This window comes from Littorina saxatilis, linkage group LG1 (assembly GCF_037325665.1).
Source record: "Littorina saxatilis isolate snail1 linkage group LG1, US_GU_Lsax_2.0, whole genome shotgun sequence".
NCBI classification, from domain to species: Eukaryota; Metazoa; Mollusca; class Gastropoda; order Littorinimorpha; family Littorinidae; genus Littorina; species Littorina saxatilis.
The window spans coordinates 15,983,663-16,003,662 of record NC_090245.1 but is presented as its reverse complement, the minus strand read 5'-3'; the positions used below and the strand labels follow the sequence as shown (position 1 = coordinate 16,003,662).

Sequence of the window (20,000 nt, the reverse complement as noted above, 5' to 3'; positions counted from 1 at the left end):
CACTGTTGAAGGCCTATAGCATCATTATTAACATTCCATCATCAAAGCTGGCACTGTTGCAGGCTCCTTCCCACCACCCCCCACTCAAGTTTTACAAAGATACGGAAGCGGAAATGGATGAAAGTCCCAGCGCTGACGTGACGACGAGACTGGTGTCTTACTCCTATCAGCACAAAGCCTCTGCCCTGCACAGCTTTGACAATGGGTAGGTTTGTGGCTTGTCTGCTGACCCCAGTCATGATGTTACTTGTTGTCTTTCATTTCTATCAGCACAAGGCCTCTGCCCTACACAGCTTTGACAAGGGGTAGGTTTGTGGCTTGTCTGGTCACACACACCCCCCCCCCCCCCCCAGTCATGATGTTACTTGTTGACTCTTTCATTTCTATTGTTAAGGTGGACCTTCAAGATAATATGACTTGTTCTTTGCTGAGAAGGCAAGAAATGGTGCCAGAAAATAATTACGTGTTATGTTTTGGGCCAATCTCACCATTGTGTCTGAGGTTACGTCCTTTGTCCTGGAAACTTGCATTCTCCCAGTAAGGTCATATATTGTACTACGTTGCAAGCCCCTGGAGCAATTTTTTTATTAGTGCTTTTGTGAACAAGAAACAATTAACAAGTGGCTCTATCCCATCTCCCCCCTTTCCCCTATCCCATCTCCCCCCTTCCCCCTTCGCGATATAACCTTGAATGGTTGAAAACGACGTTAAACACCAAATAAAGAAAGAAAGAAAGATTGTGTCTGAGAAAGAAATCTTTTGTTCTATAGAATGTCTCATTATTTGTATGCCGCTCCTTTACAATTACCATTCATTTGACATACTTGTGAATGTTTTGTTTTGTTTATGATTAAACTAACTGCAAAAACTAATCTTTCTTTTTAAATTTTTTAGTTTTTGAGAAAAATTGTAAAAGGCAAATTCATAGGCTTTGGTTGGCTGATGGAGGCAATTTTGTGTGCGTGTTGCAGGATGTGTGTAGTTGAGGTCAGCCTCAGTCTACAGAACCACGCTAAGCGGCCTGTGCAAGTCCTGGTTGACAGCAGTAAATCCTCTGACCGGTCAGTACTGTATTTGGTTGTCACTTTGTTGTTGTTTGCTCTGTGTGTGTCAGTGTGGGTGCTTGTGTGGGTGCTTGTGTGTGTGTGTGTGTGCTTGTGTGTGTGTGGGTGTGTGTTTGTGTGTGTGGGTGCTTGTGTGTGTGTGTGTGTGTATGTGTGTGTGGGTGATTGTGTGTGTGTGGGTGTGTGTTTGTGTGTGTGGGTGCTTGTGTGTGTGTGGGTGTGTGTTTGTGGGTGTGGGTGCTTGTGTGTGTGTGTGTGTGTATGTGTGTGTGGGTGCTTGTGTGTTTCTGTGTGTGTGTGTGTGTGTGTGTGTGTGTGTGTGTGTGTGTGTGTGTTCTGGTTTGTGTGTTTATGTGCTTTAGTAGGAATGTTTCTTGCAATTGTGTTTGTGTAACGATTTTATTAGTGTATGTAAACTGTTATATCTGTGAGAAGGTGTGAATCTGTGATAAGTTTGTTATTTGTCTGTCTGTGTGTCTTTGTTTTTTTGTTTTTTTCTTCTTCTTTTTTTGCCTGTGTTAAGTGCATGGCATACACTTACGCTTTCTTGTGTCATTTGTATGTATTGTAAATGTTTTCGCTGTCTATGCACATGTTCAGGCCTTAAAAAAGCTGTACTACAAATATATCCATTACAACTATTTCCCCTGTTCTGTTGTGTAGGTTGAACTCCACGTCTAGTCAAGACAGCAACCCGGCATCCTCTGCCTCCACCACCGTCATCACCCCCAGTCCCCCCTCCGCCCTCAACTCCCCCTTTCCCCTCAGCAGCTGCGTGCGCTGGGTGGGGCACACGCACGCCAAGGTCACCTTGAACGAAGGCGAAAGCGCCAAGCTGAATCTGCGAGCGGGCTTCCTGCGGCCCGGTACCTACAATGTCAACACACTGGCGGTGTTTGTCACCTTCACCGACGATCAGTCGCAGATGATTCTGCAGCGACAGCCCACGCCAAGCATCATCACGCTGTTGCCGCAAGTGTCGTGATTTTTTGTTGTTGAGTGTGTCTTGTCGCCACAAGCGCCGTGATTTTTGCAAAATTAAATGCGTCTTGTGTGGTCGCTTTTATACCCCCCTTGAACCATCTCCCCGTGACCTCTCTCTTCATTCCATAAAACGTATCCATGGGACAGTAAAGTGGCAACTTAATGTGATTTGACTGTCAAGCCTTCAGTTGTAGTGGAGTCAAAACTTTTGTTATTGACTGTGAAACGTTCCGTTGTAGTGAAGTCAAGACTTTTGTTATTGACTGTGAAACATTCAGTCGTAGTGGAGTCAAAACTTGTTATTGACTGTGAAGCGTTCAGTTGTAGTGAAGTCAAGACTTTTGTTATTGACTGTAAAACATTCAGTCGTAGTGGAGTCAAGACTTTTGTTATTGACTGTGAAACGTTCAGTTGTAGTGAAGTCAAGACTTATGTTTGTGAGCATGCTACATTTGTTCGTGTTTGTGCATACCTCTAGTAATCACAGTTAGAATGTTTGGGTATAGTGAAGATTTTATGCACAGTGAACTGCAAAATTGAAGAGTTTGGTAAATGTGGTTCTACATTTCCTGGAACTAATGGTATGGTTATCAAAGGTGTTAGGTTCATTAAGAAATGCAAGAGCTCTACATTTGTACATGCGTGCTAAAAGACATTGTTTGTAGACGAATTCTGGAAAGAACTCTGTTGGGTTGCATGGGTTGTGAAAGAGTGCGTTCCCTTGCTTGTTCGTGGAAAAACAATCAACACGTTGTTCCTGTACACATGTTAGAGACACACACCCTTGCTAGTGACTGGCCTGTAATACATGGGTGCAACTCTGCCGGCTACATGCCGGCAGCCGGTTTTTGGTTTCATCAGCTGCCGATGTTTTTGTTCCAGGAGAGGTTCTTTTGGCATTTTAAATACTAAAAAAGCTTGGACCCCAACTTTTGCCGGTTTTTGGAATTTTCCAGGTTGCACCCATGGTAATATTACGGGTGTGTGTCTGAAGCACGTGTACAAGAACCACTTGTCGATTATTTTTCCAGACGGGCGCAGTGGCGTGGTGATAAGACGTCGGCCTCCTAATCGGGAGGTTGTGAGTTCGAATCCCGGTCGCTGCCGCCTGGTGGGTTATGAGTGGACATTTTTCCGATCTCCCAGGTCAACTTATGTGCAGACCTGCTAGTGACTTAACCCGCTTCGTGTGTACACGCAAGCACAAGACCAAGTGCGCACGGAAAAGATCCTGTAATCCATGTCGGAGTTCGGTGGGTTATAGAAACATGAAAATACCCAGCATGCCTCCGCCGAAATCGGCGTATGCTGCCTGAATGGCGGGGTAAAAACGGTCATACACGTACAAATCCACTCGTGCTATAAAACATGAGTGAACGTGGGAGTCTAAGCCCATGAACGAAGAAGAAGAAGAAGAAGATTATTTTTCCCCGAAAAAGCAAGGGTACTCACTCTTTCACAACCCATACAAACACAACAGACTGATTTAGGAACATTGTTTATTCTACTGCGTGCTTGTGATTTAATGTACCTATGCTTTATTGTTCGCTCATGTTACTATTTTGCATAGTGCAGTTCCACTTGTCTGAAGTTATTGTTTCAAATGTTGTTGACTGCATTCCATTTGTTTTTCTTACTCAGAAAACATGCATGTAAAGAAGTACTGCTTGTTTTTATCAAAGTGTATGATGCTAACCAGTTCTCTGATGATCATGAATGTTTTTTTGGTTTATTTTTGTTGCATTTGCCAGGATATTACTATTACTTAAAAAAAATACAATCCAAATAACACAGGCAGGAAATGATATTCACAGACTGAATTCTCTGTGGAAGTTGAGGTATCATTATGTAAACAAAAAAAGAATCATTATATTTTGTACTGACTTCTCTTACTGACTTCTCTACCTGACCTTTCCTCATCTCTGCTTTCTGCCATCTTTTAAGTAGACTGATTTCTAAGTAAACTTTGAGATAAAAAGAAGAGGAAAAAAAACATGCTCAAACAGCGTACCAGTGTGTGCAACCCTCTGTGCATTTTACAATTTCTCTGTAGTGGGGATTCTTTTGCAAGCAAGCTTGAGTAGGAAAACAGTGACAATTGAAGGCAACACCACTCAGAATGTGCATGCTTATGAGTGATATGTGATATCTTTGTACAATATATTTAATAGAAAGTGTCAAGTGCTTCAGAACCTTTTTATTTTCATTTGCTGAAAATGTGTATATGTGTGTTTTGCCAGTGACAATAAGTTTAATAGTAAGTTATTCGTGTTACACTTTAAATGTACCAGAGCTTCACTAGTAATTCAATTCAATTCAATTCAATTCAATTCAATATACAACTTTATTATCTAAATGTAGGACAAACAGATTTTTTTCCTAAAGTATAAATCTAGCAAATGTTTAAATGGTTAGTGAACTTTTGAAGAGTGAGTTACCCTGGTGGAGCATTATTTTATTTTATTTTTTTTAATTTTTTTTTTTTTACACGTTTTTATTTCTTTTTGGTACACGACATCAGCATCAGACAGCAACATAAAATAACATTGCTGGTGGAGCATTAATTATTATGTGCATTTTCCCCTTCCATTCTTTTCCCCTTTCCCTATCCCCCCCCCCCCCTTTTTTTTTTAATGCTGCATACTTATACATGTGTATAATGTTCTCCAGTGACTGAAACCTGAACATGTACAGTAAATGTTGCCGGCACGTTAGACTTACATGCAACTGTATCAGGAATGTACACATAACCTGAAGCGAAAACCTTTGGTTTGACTTTGCAATATCTGTGTTTTGCCATACTCATGTTTTGAATCCACTGTCGGTGTGTGTTAATGGCATGTTAGCAGGTGTGATACAGTGCATTGTGTTGTTCTTCTATGTATGCCAATGCGCTGTGTGCGTTTAATCCATTTCTCCTGAATCAGTAGGAGGGATTTATTGAAATAGTGTCAGTGTATTCTGAAAATTTTCAATCATTGTCTCAGTTCTCTTAGGCATCCTTTTAGACATCCTTTTGCCATTGGCATGTCATCCTCAGTATAGCATTAACATTCCTAGATATCTGTAGTCTTTCATGAGATAAATGATAAGATGGAGTCGTCGGTTTTGACTTATTAGTTGTAATACTCACATGAAGTAGTTTTTGTGATACAGTAGAACTCCCCCTTAGCGACCCCCCTGTTTACGACCACCCCCTTTTTACGACCGATTTTGCTACCACGGATGCATTCTACTATATAATGAACCCCCAGTGAACGACTCACCCCAAAACGCGACTTACGACCGAGCTTTTGGGGATGAATTACGACTTTCGCGCATTTGTAGTCGAGCAGACGAAAACAATACATGGCGGCTCTTGCTCCTCGAACTATCGCGAGACGAAAAAAAATCTAAATCTCGCGCACGATAGAATCCGCGGCGACTTCCTTAGGAGTCGGGAAGACGCAAATCCTGTGTATCGTCAAGGATAATGACCCAAAACGCAACTTATGACCGAGCTTTTTGGGATGATTTACGACTTTTGCGCATATATCGAGCAGACGAAAACGCAACATGGCGGCTCTTGCTCCTCCAATTATCGCGAGAAGAAATAAAAACGAAATCTTGCGCGCGCGAGATCCTGAAACATCCGGTTTTTTTCTGCACGCTATCTTGTCACGACGACTGTCTTGTTGACAAACGAAGATTCGCGAAAGAAAAAGAAAAGCGCTGACTCTTGAGTAGAGAGCTAATAAAGTAATCGCTAATTGAGCGAAGTGGCAATCCGCGGCGACTTCCTTGGGAGTCGGGAATACGAAAATCCTGTGTGTCGTCAAGGATAATAAGGACTCGGTGTTATCTAGATGGTGAGAAGGATAGCGAAGCGAAAGTATGCAAAGAGAGGAGCCTGTACGAAGACCTCAACGATCGTGGTCAAGTTTAGCGATGCAAGGCGACGAATCATTCATATGAGCGGAAAGATGATTCGGGAGAAAAGTCGTTATGCTTTCTATCGAGTTAGGACATTCGGATTTTACTGGTTGCGCCACAATGTCAAATGTGCTTCACTCAGCGGGGAGCGAGCATTACGCCATGAGTAAATTTTCTTTGAAATTTGAGTTCAAGTTGTTCTGCTGTAATGTGTTTGGGTGTGTGTGTGTTTTGATATGACAGTAAACTGCAACTGTGTGTTTGTGTGTAAGCATGACAGTACATACACTGCAACCAAATTCATGACCGACCGGCCAAAAACTCAAACCCCCCTTTTAAGACCCCCCCTTTTTACGACCTAATTTTCAAGGTTTTTCCAAAGTCGTAAACAGGGGGTTCTACTGTATCTTGCAGGTTTTTTGTTGTTGTTTGTGATAAATTGTCAGCAAGCCAAGTCTACTTTTCAGTTTGTATGAATTTGTAAAGATGCTTCGATGATTTAAGCCTGATATTATGCAACAGTTTTCTCGAAAGAAAATTGCAGTATAGGTAATTATGAACCTCTGTGAACTTTGTAGGTATCGAGGGGGAGGGAGTATGATGTGGGAGGGGGGGGGGGTTGTTGCCTTATTAAGGCTCATGTGTCTTGTTTTCTTTCTGTAGCATGTTTGATGTGAAAAAAGGCCTTCCCAGTGCAAGCTTTTGTTAATGCTTTCTCCGTGCATCATGCAAGGCACAATCCCGCAGTCGAATTTGATTTGTTTTGTTGTCATTTGTTTTTCATTTTTAAGTACTCATAACAGCAAATGTGTGACGGTTTTTGTTCAGTAATTTATGCACGCTGCAGACTATGTAAATTGGTAATGACCTGCACCCTGCTTGCATCTTCATTTGTGATACATGTACATGCACATTGTCTAGTGTAATCCTATTATGGGCACATCTTCCTTCTGAATTTTGCACTGTTCAAAGAATACATGTATAAAGGCGTTGTAATTACGTATGAAGCCGCCATGGTTCCTGTACACTCCTCTGGTGTCTTTTTCCTGGCTGGTTTTTGTGAAGTTGTGTGAATGGTGTGCACAGCACAGTGATTTTCTTTCAAGTGAAATTCTTCTGATTATGACAGGCGCAGTGGCGTGGTGGTACGAGAGACGTCGGCCTCCTAATCGGAAGGTCGTGTGTTCGAATCCTGGTCGCTGCCACCTGGTGGGTTAAAAGTGGCGATTTGTTCGATCTCCCAGGTCAACTTATGTGCAGACCTGCTCGTGACTTAACCCCCTTTGTGTGTACACGCAAGCACAAGACCAAGTGCGCACGGAAAAGATCCTGTAATCCATGTCAGTGTTCGGTGGGTTATAGAAACACGAAAATATCCAGCATGCTTCCCCCGAAATATAGAGTGCTGTCCCTTCTGCGCCGAGCGGCTGCATTTCAGGGCTCTCTCATATTTCGTACTGTGCGCCTTGAGTCGTCTTGTGGTGAGATATGTGCGCGATATAAATTCTCGTATTATTATTATGAGCAAGTGTCACCACCACAGCTCAGATCAAAAGACTGTGGAATGTCAGGTATAGTTGTGGTTTGGTTTTATATATCTTGGAATGATTTGATGACCCTATAACCATTTTGTTGGAGTGTTTTTATTTTTGAAATGTTGCATTTTGGCATTACCTACATACTTTTCGTTGATTTTTCGGTTGATAGCATGTTAATATTTTGTGAAGGATAAAGCTGAGAGGGAATGTCTTGTGAGTGTGTGTGTGCATGGGTGTGGGTTAAGGAGACAGAGTGTCTGCATGTGTGTTAGTTAACTCTTTCACTCAGGCTTAATTAAGCTGTGAGCATATGGTTTGCGAGGCTGTATGTATTAGGACTGTTTTGAAATAAAAACTTGTCTACTGTGATTGATATTCTAATCAGGTTTTTATTTTGAGATGCGAGTGATATGACTTCGTGCCTGGGACCAAACTGGTAGACCTATGTCACCTCTTTTCTCTCTCTATCTCTCTTTATTTTGTTTTTGTTTTTATAATTTTTTGCATCCAAAGGGATGGGTTATATATGGGCTATGTGTGTCTGAAATGTACCGTACCGCACTCAATGCATTGCTGGGACCTCCCTCTTCCCTTTACTTTTGCCTCCACCCCACCCCTCCCCCCTTTCTTGTTTGAACAATGAAGCATAAAGCACTTACCTGAGCTTCATCCCACTTCTTATTGAAAGCTTACTTTTAGACTCGTTGACAGCACACCCCACCCTGGACTAAACATCTCTTTCTCTTCCCCTGTCCTGACACAAGGAGATACAGTCATCTTGAAAGAACTGTGTGTGTGTGTAAAGATGCAAAACATCTGGTAAAACATGTCGCTAACAAATGCTGGATTTAAAATAGAGTACACTGGGTAATGGTTCAATGACTGACATGACAGGTGAAATCAGTTGTGTATATTTTGATTGGTGCAATATTTGTTTCGATGTCTGCTTCCTGCTGAGTTGGCCCTGTCAGTGTGTACTGCAAAAAAGAATGTCTTCATGCTTGTAATGTGAATGTGTCAATTGATTCTAGCTGCAGTGTTGTTCTCACGCCTTGGTCTTCGGTTGTTGTTGCATCTGCAGGAACCACTGTTGGTCATCTTCGCAACGGATGCGGGAGAGCGCATAATAATAATTTAGAGTACAATAAAAGTCCTGACTTTGGTGGGACAAGTCATATAGTCTCGTCACATCAATGTTTTTCCACTCTTAGTGACTTATTAAAATGTTAAAAACTGAGCTCTGTAGGTGGTCAGTGTTGGGGCAGCCCTGATGCCGGCAGTCTCAGCGCTGAAGATGCTGCACTGGCTGGCTGGGCTGGTCGTGCTGGAAGGTCTGCGTCACTCAGCTGATTCCACTCTGCAACTGTCCGTACGAAGAAGGAGTTCTTGTACTGGTCTGTCTTGCAGATGGGGATGCGGAAGCCTCGTGTGTTGTTTACAGCTTGCCTCTCGATATTGCTGCATCCATTTTGTTTCTGAACCATCGGTCTGACCCTTGGTCGGTTGACTGTCTGATGGTTTTGAAAAGTAGGCGGCCCTCTAACCAACACTCTTATTGTAAACAGGACATCAGGGCCGAGGGGCACGAAGCGATAGTGGGTGCCACACAACTGGGTGAGAACAAACCGTGGGGTCCGATTCGTTGTATTCACAACAAATCTCAATTTTAACCAATACACAGACCTGTTTACCCTTACGATTTTGGCGTAATTTATTACGATTTTCTGAAAAAAATACGCCATTCCGCTATCCGTGTCAAGACTACAATTTTCATAAATAAAAAATAAAATATTTTTATTTTTTATTAATTCACATGTTTGGCATTGTTTTTTTCAATGGCAAAATGGGGTGAAAAAGCACAGGACTGACCAGAGATCATGTCTGTCTGATGAGACGCTGGAGAGCCTTCTAGTGGTGAAGTCTCGCCCTCACTCATTCGGCAAGTACAGTAGAGAAGCGCTTGACACACTGAAAAAGGCCTACTACGAGCAAAAGAAAAAGAATCAGTGATGCATGTGCTTTTGATGTGATCTTCTTTGAAATTATGATGACTACAAAAACTGACTGATGCGTTTTGTTTGTGAATGATGGATATATGTGCATGATTGCGTTTCGCAGACACAGTTGTCATGTGCGTTGCAATTGGCGACGAATGCTGGATGATTACTATTTTTGTGCCAGGATTACTATTTTTGGGGCTGAGCATTACTCCAAAACACTTATGGGGGTAAACAGGTCTGAATACAACACTGTGGCTGGCTCCCACCCGGTTGGTAACTCTCCCCTGCACCTCGACCCTGGACCTATGCATATTTCAATCCCGGTCCAAGTCTGGGAACAACACTGTCATCTGTGGTTGTTTGAAATCAAATGTGTGCCGTTTTTAGCAAACTCTTTGTGAAGGTAGTATTGCTGGTATTTAAGAACAGTGTTGTGGAAATGCAAAAATGCGTCGCTGCTGTCGTTTGATAGAATGAGTGAATGAATTCTATGAAATATTGACTGTGCACTGTGAACACTCACTGTTTTAAGTCAGAATTCACCTCAGTCATTTCATCTCTGTACCAATGTATTCTTGTCTTTGATATACTTTAGTGTGGAATCCTTATCTCTCCTGTCCCTTCTCTGCCCAGGCCTGAAAGTGGCAAGTATTTTACTCGCCATGGCGAGTAAAAATACTAAAATTTGCTCTCTGGCTAGTAAATGATGAGAAGTACTAGCCAAAGGCTAGTGCCCCATTTTGTGGACTTTCAGCGCTGCTATCCCAGTCCGTTTCTTTAATTACAAAGTACATGTATTAGTATCGTATGGTTTATCTTGGGGCGGAATTTCTTTTATTTTCTCTCCTGTCTCCTATGCTGTCGGAATTTGTAATTGGCTAGAAACCAAAATTTAAGAGTGGCATGATTAGTGTTTTGGTAGAGAAGCATCTGTGTTGACGAGTTCTTTGAGTGTACATCATAACGGAAATGATGTATTACATTTTCTTGAGCCTGTGCAGTGACTGTGTTGTCTCGTGATTTTTCAATGCTTTGATTTTGTTCTCTTTTCTGGTTCTGCTTAATCATGTCAGTGCTTAGACTGTACATAACAGGTGTCTTTTGTATTCTAGCTGTGACAGTTTTGTGACTTGAATTTCCAGCTGTTTTTGTGACGAATAATTTCGGGGTTTGGAAGTGCTGGAGATTTAAAGCGAAAGTCAGGTAGTTGTGTCGTAAGATATGCAAAAGTGCTTGTGCACTGCTGGTCGTGGTGAAAGCTATGAATCTTGTGTGATGACTTCCACCTTCTGTGACATATAATTAATGAACAAATAAATTTATGACTTAAATGTTTCAGTGTTCCCTTCATTCATTGTGTGTGTGTGTGTGTGAGCGTGTGCATGCGTGCGTGCGTGTATGCATGTGTGTGTGCTGTAGAAGGTAGACCTGATCTGGTGCCGCTAGACTAAGAAATGAAAAACAATTTAAAGAAAAACAAGCAGCCAAGCAAAAACAAAACTAATTAATTGTATGCAAAAGTGAAAGGTCAAGACAAAGAAACAAATGCAATTTATAACACATACACATATTAAAAGGTGGGGGTTTCAGTGCACCACCTTTATAATTAGGCAAATTGCAGTGCCCCGCTCCCCCTGCTCCCTTTTAAAGACCACCGAGATTGGTTTTTTTTGTGTGTGTGTTTTTGGGGTTTTATTTTTTTTTTTTGGGGGGGGGGGGGGGGGGAAGGTTGTTACCAAAGAGTAGGAATTCCTAAAAAATGTAAGTAGACTTAAAAACAGTATCTATAGAAAATCTGAGAAAAGCATTGCCTTCAAAAAGAAGTCTTCAATCTGCTTATAAAACATTATGCACACGCACGGACTGTCATGCTTACGCACGCACACGCACACACACACACACACACACACACACACACCCACACACACATATCCCAAAGCCAGCATCAGTATTACCACGACATGACTCACGGCAATACAGAGAATAGAGAGAGAATAAAGGAATTGAACAAATAACATATAAAAACAAATATATTAAAAAAAAAAAGTATTCGACAAAAGTTTTTAAAAAAAAGGAGAAAAAAAGAAGAAAAAAGGGGAACAGAGAAGACAAAAATAAATCTTAAAGTTCATCCCTTTGAGCTTTCATTGACAGGCCTTAATACCCAGAAATCCCCGTATCTTGAGCCCATCCCTTTCTACAGTTCGTTGATTTATCTTCTTGTTATAATCCCTTTCATGGGTGCGCCTTAAAACGCGAGAAAAGATGTGCTCCTGTCTTCGGTACTCTTGACATAAATCTAATCCTGGCTTATCCCTTCCGAGAGTCTCACTTGTTCTGGAGACAGAAAACAAGAAAGGCACAAACAAAGAAAAAGAACAAAACTTTTCGGACACAAAAGGCTTTTAAAGTACAGTCAGAGACATACATTCTATCTATGTCTCTGGTACAGTGAAACCCCGCTTTTAAGACCAAGCGAAGACGGCAGACCTTTGGAGATGAACACTGACTGAGACACAAAGTGTTTGATTACGAGACTAAGCAAAGACGACAGACGAAGACACAAGAAACGAACACTGACTGAGATACAGAGTGTTTGATTACGAGACTAAGCAAAGACGACAGACAAAGACACAAGAAACGAACACTGACTGAAATACAGAGTGTTTGATTACGAAACTAAGAGAAGACGACGGACCTTAAAACACAGTAGACTGTCACTGAGACGCCGGAGGGAAGGAGACAAAAAATGTTGCGGGGTTAGAAAGAGCCCTCTTGCCCTCCAGCAATGGAAAATCAATGTGTGTAAAGAATTCGCTGGCACGTGGAGAGAATTGCTCGCTAATCGTGCGCACGGACCTTCTTACCGTTTACAAGACTTTTTAAGGGTCACCCATACGCACCAGTGCGCACGCACGCACGCGCGCGCACACACACACATACGCACGCACGCACGCACACACACACACACACATACACGCACGGATGCCCGCACACACACATACGCACGCACGCGCACACAAACACACACACACACACACACACAACCATATTCAATTTTGATCGTGTAGACGAATAAACTTGGGAGGGAATGAACAAAGAGAATGCACGAATAAGCTAACCGCCCTCTCGAACCTCAAAACTACTGCTTATAGGAGTAAGCCGTTGAAGAGCGAGAGAATCAAAATCGAACAGCTTATATAACGCTCTCATGAATAAAGGACAAAAGCAGACCTGGGAACCCATACGATTTGCCGTCATTTGTACGCATGATTGTCTAGAATACGAGCAGTAGGCTACGGTCAGTGGGGAAAAAAACGACGAGAAAAATTCCTGGACTACTTTTCTTCACAAGCGCATCCCGAAGCCGATCCAGTGTTCTGACACATGATTACAGTTTTTGTCAGTAAACATTGAAAAAATCAGGTATTGGTAAACTTAATAAACGGTGCGACGGACGCGTGCAAAACATGTTTGAATCATGGATGTTCAAATGCAGTGTAGACTCGTAGGCCCTACGCTATTTTTTTCTGAAAATACACCAAGTTTGCTTGAGAATACTCCCAGTGCGAAACAGGGGTTCCCCCATTCTGATCATCATCGCTCCACGCTATCGCTTTAGTCCCTCTGACCGGACGCTAAAGTCCTACGCGAATCTATCAAAACAAGAATACAGAGTTATCTCCCATATGTTCTTGGCGAGCAGTGTTTGCGAGACGAAAATGATTGCAGATTGGCCGACTTCGACAGTGATCTCTGCTCTAGCTGTTCTTCACAGTTATGGTAAAGACATCGTTCTAAGGTCAAAACATGTCGAAATTTTGGGACTGCTGCCGGAAGGAGACCGTAATATATGGTTGCATCACTGTCAAAAAATCGTCTGCTCCAGCGAGCGCCGAAACCAAACGGTTGATTATCACGTGACACTTTTGCCATATTTAGAGTTGTTTGCACAGTAAATACAGCCGCGAAAAATTGCTCGCTTGAAACTGTCTTACATATCAATTCCTTTGTCATTTAAAAATTACACAACACCATGAAAAATCATTATCGACGATCGTGAATCTGCTTACATCCATAACACATTACGAAAAGATCTAAATATGTAAAAAAAATAAATAAAAAAAACCGATTTCTTACCCACAGAAAGAAAACCAAGGCATCCTGTCAGGGATAGAATGAGCCGAACTCATTTTGACCTGATCGAGTTCAGGATGGGGTGCCCCAGTTCCGCAAAAGCAACGGAATGTATCTCATTTTAAAGATAACTTCCATCTGATGTTGCCCATCTTGTACATGTATCCTCATCGATCAGTCCAGACTTTTACATGAAATAAGAGCGTCCTTCCACTTGGGCACATACTAAAAATGTACAGCCTGGCTGCTTTGTGTGCACAGTCATTCTCAGTGATAATCATCGGTCCACGCTATCGCTCATAAATGAGACCCGAAGGGAAGTAACTCATTTTGACCTGAGTTCAGGATGGTGCACAGTGGGAAGTCTTTGCGGAATCAAGTTGGCAACTGACACCTTTGTCAATATATGCTAAATTAATTTGTAAAAAAAACCGTTAAAAAATCAACCATTTCTGCTCAGAAAGCAGCAAGACTTTGTGTGTGTGTGTGTGTGTGTGTGTGTGAGAGAGAGAGAGAGAGAGAGAGAGAGAGAGAGAGATAGTGTGTGTGTATGTGTGTGTGTGAGTGTGTAAGAGAGAGAGAGAGAGAGAGGGGGAGAGAGAGAGTGTGTGTGTGTGTGTGTGTGTGTGTGTGAGAGAGAGAGAGAGAGATAGTGTGTGTGTGTGTGTTGTATGTCCCCCGCCAGGAGAGATGCTTTTATCCTCAGACGGTAAATATAAGGACAGAAACATAGTGTTGTACACGATTGTTTACACGAAGATGCATGCACCCTGAAGAGAAAATTCCATGAACCCATCGTATGTGCTGTGAGACAATAAATTGTCGCCGGGCCGAATGCCTGCTTCACATCGAGCTAAAATCATTGGCAAAAAATCGCAAATTAATTCAAGAATATTTGCTAAGCGCAGGCACTTGCACCAGAGTGTCTTGATATAAACTCCACCGTGAAACTTTACACTGACGAAGATGGGATGAGAGCAAACTGGGTTTCACACCACCTCGGGTCCATTTTTAACAAGCTTACTAAACCGCTTAAGCTGTATGTGTCTTTCCTGCCTGCAGGGGTATAGATTTTCTCTCAGCAAAAAATCCGTCCCCTAGAACTTTAGCAAACAGACCAGTGTCACCCTGCTCGTAAAGTTTCACCGACAGGCGCAGAGGTCCGTTTCTACAACACAAGCATCGCTTGCTAGGCGACTGCGTCTGTTAAACAATTCTCTGAGCCTGCTATTGGCGAAAATTAAGTGTGACATAGAAAGAGTCATCGGCCAATGGGATTGTTTCTCGTGCATGAGTCGGAACCTCCAGGCTCCAAAGAAAATGCACGCCTATGTTCGCCAAATCATAACCCTCCTCGACGCTAGCAACCCCCAAAAAACCGCGTTTGCCTAGCTTTACCCGTCCCAAACTGACTTTTCTCGCCCTTCAGAAACGACCGTCAGTTCGGCATCCGTCCTTTCTAGATCCACGCCGGAAGTTGGCTACACGCAGCCCGCAGCGCAAGGACACAAATTGAACAGTCAGCGGATTTTTTCGCTATGGCCCCTTCACTGCCCCAAATCCCTCCGCGGTGTAAGGAAGCGGACAAGCTGTGTGTCTAGGGGGAAAATGAAGTGCTTAAAATGTTTTATGCAAAATGGCCGCGGCCCGGGATCGTGATTGGAAACCTTTAAACTGCGGACAGGCGCGAGATTGGGTGTTAGGCTTTGACACGAAGGTGGTGGCGGTATGGTACACTACTGGCCAAGGTGTTGTGTCATAACATGTGCGTTTTCAATTAACTTTTTAAAAACTGTTTTTCTCAGGGTCGTTCAAAGATCATCAGACTCATCTCGGAACAAACTGCGCTCGTGGTAAACATGTCTGTGGACTACTTTTTATGGAAGAGACTGAGTGACGTCATCCGAAGACCATCAGTCTCGTCCTGGCCAATTAACCGTGTTGGTGGTAAAATATACAGTGAATTTCTTTTTAGAGGAGAGAAGTAAATCGTTGCCTAGGCAACGGGCTAGGCGACACGGCGTTGCTGATCATGATGACAGTGCCATGTTCTTTTACAGGAGAGAAGCAAGTCATTCCCAGATCCTAGCACATAATCACGTCATGTCCCAAACAGATGCTAGTTCTGGGGACAGAAAAACCAAGGGGGCATAGTGCACATCATCCCCAGGCGTCGTTCATTGTAGATCGAGACATCAGACCCACTCGTACCTGGTGATCGTGGATTCCCCCTTTAAAAGGGAAAAGTAAGTCGTTGCTAGGGCAACAGGCGGAAGGTTGTTGGTGATAATGATGACAGTGCCATGATCTAGTGACAGCTATTTGCTCATCCCAGCACGGGGCCGAGGACATGAAAAGCGAAGCGCAAACTCCGCGCCTCGACAAATTGGGTGGCGGAAACATGAAGGCAATTAGGGAGATCGCCAGCAGCGCGGATTTCCCGGGCCCAAATATTCGATTGTGGGTGCGAAAGACGGCATTAGGTGGCCAGTATCCCCCAGTCGCTGGGGTTCTAGTCCAGCAATCTGCCTGTTAGCCCAATTACCGTGCAATTGTTGGCTTCGCGGCTAGCCTACACATCTCTTCATCGATTCTGTCACCGATGTCGTTGCTGCTTTGCGATGCACGTGCAAAGCCCGAGTCAACTCAATCTCTTCGCACATGTTGAGCAGCCGGGGACGGCTGGACTTGTTCCTGTGTTCAAACTCCTCTTCTTCTTTTTCGTCCCCTCTCTGTCTCTTTCTCTGTCTCTCTCTGTCTCTCGGTCTCTGTCTGTCTATCTGTCTCTGTCTCTCTCTCGGTCTCTCTCTGTCTCTCTCTGTCTCTCTGTCTCTCTGTCTCTCTCTCTCTCTCGGTCTCTCTCCCTCTCTCTCTCTTTCTCTCTCTCTCTTGGGCTCTCTCTCTCTCTCTTTGCCTATCTATCTTGTCTGTATGTCTGTCTGTCTGTCTCTGTCACTGTCTATTTGTCTGCCCCCCTCCCCTTCTCTCTCTCTCTCTCTCTCTCTCTCTCTCTCTCTCTCTCTCTGTTTATTTTGTCATCGATGTCGTTGGTGCTTTGCGCAGTGCGTGCGAACCGACTCCATTGCCTGACACTTGTTGAGCAAGAGGGGACAGATTGACTTGTTCTTGTGCCGGTGGTTGTACGGGGTGGGGCTTCTTTTTCTTTGGGTCCGTGTGTGTGTGTGTGCGTGTGTGTGTGTGTATGAGTGTGTGTGTGGGTGTGTGTGTGTGTGTGTGTGTGTGTGTGTGTGTGTGTGTGTGTGTGTGATGTGTGTGTGTGTGTGTGTGTGTGATGTAATTCATTGTTTTGTTTTGTGGTTTTTGGTGTTGTCATCATCTTATTTTTTCAAACTTAATATTTTTATCAACTCTCCTAAATGGTAACATTTGCTGAGAAAAAAGAATCACATCAACAAACAAACAAACATACGAACAAACAAACCACACACACAAAAAACGAGAAAAAAAATCCTGCTGGAAGCATAGCTGAGGTATTGCCCTATAATCTGCTTGAAGTAAGAAATTGCACAAAAAATGCCGACTCGTTCATACGCACTTGTAAATGTGAAGTAGCTGAAGCAGTGTGCACGTACTGACTCTGGAAAATGTCAGTGGTTGCCTTAAGCGAAGTGGGACTATCGAGCTATGGTAAATCAAGGAAATCATATATTCGCAGCAGACATTTCTGTCAAAAACAACACACACCGCCATACAACGTGAGCTGTCTGCTCGGAATAGTTTGCGGGAACGACGGTGGGGAAGATTCGACTCAGTATGGATTGAAGTCGAGACAAAAGTTGTTTTCATGTATCGACATGTGTACACTTTAATTGCGGACTATTCTGGTGCATTTTCTTTCTTTGTTTCTTTTTTTGTCTCTTTCTTTTTTCATTTCGTTATTTCTTTTGTTCTTTCTTGAAATAAATAAATTTGTTATTTATTTATTTATTTATTTATTTGTTTCTCGCCCATTTTAATTTTTTCTCATCTTTCTTCCGATTTAATCCATTTCATTTTCCTCCCAAAATTCATTTTTGGTTGGTTGGTCGTTTGATTTTGACTAAGTAACATGGTAGGTAGGTGGGTGGGTGAGCAATTGTTTGGTCGTTTGATGACTAAGTAACATGGTAGGTGGGTGGGTGGGTGAGCAATTGTTTGGTCGTTTGATGACTAAATAACATATGGTAGGTGGGTGGGTGGGTGAGCAATTGTTTGGTCGTTTGATGACTAAATAACATATGGTAGGTGGGGTGGTGGGTGAGCAATTGTTTGGTCGTTTGATGACTGAGTAACATGGTAGGTGGATGGGTGAGCAATTGTTTGGTCGTTTGATGACTAAGTAACATGGTAGGTGGGTGAGTGGGGGAGCAATTGTTTGGTCGTTTGATGACTAAGTAACATAGTAGGTGGGTGAGTGGGTGAGCAATTGTTTGGTCGTTTGACGACTAAGTAACATGGTAGGTGGGTAGGTGGGTGGGTGAGCAATTGTTTGGTCGTTTGATGACTAAGTAACATGGTAGGTGGATGGGTGGGTGAGCAATTGTTTGGTCGTTTGATGACTAAGTAACATGGTAGGTGGGTGGGTGGGTGAGCAATTGTTTGGTCGTTTGATGACTAAGTAAAATGGTAGGTAGGTAGGTGGGTGAGCAATTGTTTGGTCGTTTGATGACTAAGTAACATGGTAGGTGGGTGGGTGGGTGAGCAATTGTTTGGTCGTTTGATGACTAAGTAAAATGGTAGGTGGGTGAGTGGGGGAGCAATTGTTTGGTCGTTTGATGACTAAGTAACATAGTAGGTGGGTGAGTGGGTGAGCAATTGTTTGGTCGTTTGACGACTAAGTAACATGGTAGGTAGGTGGGTGGGTGAGCAATTGTTTGGTCGTTTGATGACTAAGAAGCATGGTAGGTGGGTGGGTGGGTGAGCAATTGTTTGGTCGTTTGATGACTAAGAAGCATGGTAGGTGGGTAGGTGGGTGGGTGAGCAATTGTTTGGTCGTTTGATGACTAAGTAACATGGTAGGTAGGTAGTTGGGTGAGCAATTGTTTGGTCGTTTGATGACTAAGTAACATGGTAGGTGGGTGGGTGGGTGAGCAATTGTTTGGTCGTTTGATGACTAAGTAACATGGTAGGTAGGTGTGTGAATGAGTAATTGTTTGGTCGTTTGATGACTAAGTAACATGGTAGGTGGGTGGGTGTGTGAGCAATTGTTTGGTCGTTTGATGACAAAGTAACATGGTAGGTAGGTGGGTGGGTGAGCAATTGTTTGGTCGTTTGATGACTAAGTAACATGGTAGGTGGGTGGGTGGGTGAGCAATTGTTTGGTCGTTTGATGACTAAGTAACATGGTAGGTGGGTGGGTGAGCATTTGTTTGGTCGTTTGATGACAAAGTAACATGGTAGGTGGGTGGGTGGGTGAGCAATTGTTTGGTCGTTTGATGACTAAGTAACATGACACGCAGCTCCAGAACAGCGCCAAGCCGGAGGACGTCGACCATCTCCTGGGATCCATCTGACATCAAGAACTGGATGACTGAGAACAAGTTGAAGCTGAACAGTGAGAAGACGGAGGCCCTTCTCGTTGGAACACGACAGAAGATCGCTTCCCTCACTGTGACCGACCTCCAGCTGGATGACGCGACTGTTACATTCTCCCCTGCTGTCAAGATCCTTGGCGTCTTTCTCGACTCCACTCTCTCTATGCAGACACACATCTCCTTCGTCATCAAGACCTGCTTTTTCCACCTACGACGCATCGCCTCCATCCGTCGCTACCTCACCCACGACGCCTGTGTCAAGCTGGTTGTCTCCCTCATCTTCAGTCGTCTGGAATACTGCAACTCCCTTCTGGCTGGCCTTCCCGCCTCATCCATTCATGGCCTACAACGAGTCCAGAACGCTGCTGCCAGGCTGACGTTGAGGAAGACGGAGCGAGACCACATCACCCCCTACTTTGCTCCTTGCACTGGCTCCCTGTCAACACCCGAATCTCATACAAACTGTCCACTCTGGTCTACAAGTGTCTCAACGACTCTGCTCCCGAGTACCTTCAATCCTCCCTGGACCTGTACACCCAGCCCTCCGACCGTCCCCTTCGTTCTGCTGTTGACCCACTCCGCCTTCACATCCCTCGCTCGAAACTCGCATCTGCTGGTCAGCGTGCATTTCCCTCCGCGGGCCCCTCCGTCTGGAACTCCCTGCCGCTTGAGCTTCGCCAGAGCCCCTCTCTTGACGCGTTCAAGAGTAGGTTGAAGACTCAGTTCTTCCCGTAGCTGGCTGCGACTTTCATGTTCGACGTGATGTGTTGTGCCCCAAAAGACATTCTTGTGCTGTGCTCTGTGAGAGGTGTTTTCTTTGTGTTTAATATT

At 43.6% G+C, this 20,000-nt stretch overlaps 1 protein-coding gene across 2 annotated transcripts in view; it reads left to right on the top strand.

Annotated features, from left to right (window-relative positions):
- LOC138962908 (trafficking protein particle complex subunit 8-like) overlaps window positions 1–10,829 on the top strand; it is a 97,616-nt gene extending 86,787 nt beyond the window's left edge. For both annotated transcript variants that reach the window (XM_070334877.1, XM_070334869.1), the window contains exons 30-32: window positions 63–205; window positions 972–1,061; window positions 1,728–10,829. In XM_070334877.1, the coding sequence (XP_070190978.1) occupies window positions 63–205; window positions 972–1,061; window positions 1,728–2,049 (555 nt within the window). In that variant the 3' untranslated portion in view covers window positions 2,050–10,829. The remainder of the gene's footprint in view (window positions 1–62; window positions 206–971; window positions 1,062–1,727) is intronic.
- Window positions 10,830–20,000: the final 9,171 nt, after the last annotated feature.